A 2,974-nucleotide genomic window follows, 5' to 3' on the forward strand; every position below is an offset into this window, starting at 1 on the left:
ATATATGTATATAGTTTTTATGAAGTGGAGTCAAATCCCAGTAAACAAGATGTAATGACCCAGCGTTGTTTCATCTGTATTTGTTTAATGTGATTCATGTGCTATAATGTTTGCATACTACAGGATTATTAACTGTTTTTATGAATTTGATTTTTTATTTTAATATTTAATTTTCTCCTTTATAACATTAAATATTAAAGCATGCATACCCTATTTGGTAGTTCTATGCTCTACATATATCTTATAAAAGCTGTTTTTGCAGTTTTTTATAGTGCCTTATGTATTTTTTGAAAAGATATTAAAGAGTAGTAAGTTCACTAATATCAGATTAACTTATGTTATAGAGGAATCTAATTTTGCTATTAATATTTAATAGCATGTAATATATTAATTATATATAATAACAACTTTGACTCTTGGTAATCTTTGACAAAAGGGTAAGTGCAATGTACTAAAACTTCACAAAATTAAGCTATTAAATTGCTCTTCATCTACTGTCTGGTTTACATCTAAGTTTATTTTACTAGGTGCCATGCCCCAGAGCAGTAGTGTTTTGCTTCATTTGATACAGCTAAAAGAATTTCAGGATGAACTAAATACTAAACAGAAACAACTTCAGGAAATTGAAAAAGAAGTCTCTTCTTTGAAGAAAGTAGCCGACAAGTAAGTGATTTTTGTCGAGGGGGGCTGTATGTTATTGAGGTAAGCCACTCACCTGGAAGTTTTTAAGACTATTTCTCAAAATTACTTCAACTGACTAAATTAAACACCTTAATAGTATTTTGGAATAAAAAATTATACACACAAATTTACCTTTTTCAACCTCTACAATTAATTTGTGAAAATACTCTCAAAATAATTAAAGAATGATTTATTTCAAAATTGTGGTTGATCATCTGGAAATAACAATTAATAGGTTTTTAGAATACACAGTAGTATCTTTAAGCTGTTTTTGCATATGCACATTTTTGAGCATTCATCGCCTCAACATCACAAATATCAAACAATAATTACAGTATGTTTGTCCTTGAAGGAATTCCACTCCTAGAATCTGAGATGCTTCCAATGCCTATATCGTGAACCACGATAGTGGTTAATAATAGGGATTGCCCAGAAATTTCACAAAAATTGTAATAGAACTTATGGGCAAAAACCATCTTACAAAGCAGACTTGTTCTTGAAACAGTACTCAAGATCTTCTATCTCAATGACTAAGGCTGCTAAAATATTGATAAGCAAAAAAGTTGATTTTCTGATTGTTGTTAGACAAAATTCGAAATTTGTCCATTTGTTCTTCATATTATTATTATTCATATTTTTCTTGTTTCACAAGCCTACAGAAAAAAATGGTTATGAATATTTTATTCAAACTTGGGCAAACCTACTACAAAACACTCCTGTGCAGGTCAGTAGGACTATATTGATTCTTGAAAGAGAAGGAAAGATTTTATCAGTTTCTTTCGTTGCTACTGGCCAAGTTTCTCTGAAGCCATTCAAGCACCGCAGCCTACAGCAAAAACAGCTAGGTATACTGTGCCAAATTCTATGCACAGCTACTAAACAAACTCCTGCGAAGGTTGTAGAGCTATTTTTAAGTTGATTCTTGAAAGTTGAGATTTCCACCTTCTACTATTTTCTAAGTTCTTCTTTGCTACCAAAATAAACTTTTCAAAGACATTCAAGCATCGCAGAAACATGGAAGCCATTTAAGCACCGTTATACTAGTCGGAAATGCTCTGTTTTATACTAGTTGGAAAGGCTTTGTTTTATTAGAGTAAACATGTACATATTTACAACAGTCTCCAGCCTTATTATTATGTATTATAGTTTTACAAGTCACAAAAAAAAACAGCTAGGAATATCTTACTAAAACATGGACAATAGTAATGAATGCAGTACTGAGTATGTCACAGGGTAGTTTTAAAGTTAATTCAAGCGCCTTCATTTTTTTATCTCAATGAATTTCTCTAAGACCTTCACTTTCTGCTGTTGAAAATATCCGGTGTTTTACTAATGCACATTAATTGGAAACTGCTACTTTGAGGATTCATCACCTCTTGAGTTCGGTGTTCTTCGTTGTATCTCAAGTTTCCTGTTGTACTTTGTCTCTACATGGTTTTCTGCGACTATTTCAGTGAGTTTTCTAACAGTAGACGATTACCACAGTATATTTCTCTACTCTTGTAAGTGGTGATTTATTCTAATGATTTTTGTACTTTGCTGAAATTGTGAATGTATATTTTAGTATTATTTTATTATTATTATTATTTTTGTTTCACAAGCCTACAGCAAAATCGGCTGGGTATTTTGCACCAAAACCTAGACAGATATACTATACGAAACATTGCAAATTTCCATGACCTATTTAAAAAGTTGATTTACATGGCTATAAATGTAAATTGATGTACGCAATGTTGTTGTGAGCAGCTTTCTTTGTACTCAATGCTTGTTAAATGCATGTTTAGATGAAACCGCAGGCACAAAACCACCTGAGTCAGTAAATAATGGCTGGGTGGAAAAATAGCCAATGCAGCAGTAAACTGTTAAAAAAAATATCTAACATTCAACTGAATGCATATGCACGTATGTAGTTTAAACTTTATTCTCCATAAATAAATAATAAAAAATGTATAAAGAAACAATATAACTAAAAATTGTTAATTCAAAAAGGAGAATTGTCAAAAGTATAGAAACAAGTTGAATCAAAATGCTGAGATCAAGCCTACAACTAGGGACTCTAAAAAACATAAACAAATTAGGCTACATTATTTTATTTAAGCTACAAATCCTTATCTTGACTCCAATAAAATTGATAAGTACTGTAGACATGGAGTCAGAATAGGATTTTGTTGCTTGAGAAAATAACAGACACTATTTCCAGCCTAGTTTGTTTACTCTTTTTTTAGGCTTGAAAATATAATCGTTGCATTTTGATTCAACTTGTTTCTATACTTTTTGACAATTCTCCTTTTTG

At 31.0% G+C, this 2,974-nt stretch overlaps 1 protein-coding gene across 1 annotated transcript in view; it reads left to right on the forward strand.

Moving 5' to 3' along the window:
- LOC106467972 (structural maintenance of chromosomes protein 2-like) overlaps nucleotides 1–2,974 on the forward strand; it is an 80,871-nt gene that overhangs the window by 65,305 nt on the left and 12,592 nt on the right. The window contains exon 14 of the mRNA XM_013928364.2: nucleotides 528–663. Within this exon, the coding sequence (XP_013783818.1) occupies nucleotides 528–663 (136 nt within the window). The remainder of the gene's footprint in view (nucleotides 1–527; nucleotides 664–2,974) is intronic.

The sequence above is a fragment of the Limulus polyphemus genome, unplaced genomic scaffold, assembly GCF_000517525.1.
Source record: "Limulus polyphemus unplaced genomic scaffold, Limulus_polyphemus-2.1.2 Scaffold2816, whole genome shotgun sequence".
Classification (NCBI taxonomy): Eukaryota; Metazoa; Arthropoda; class Merostomata; order Xiphosura; family Limulidae; genus Limulus; species Limulus polyphemus.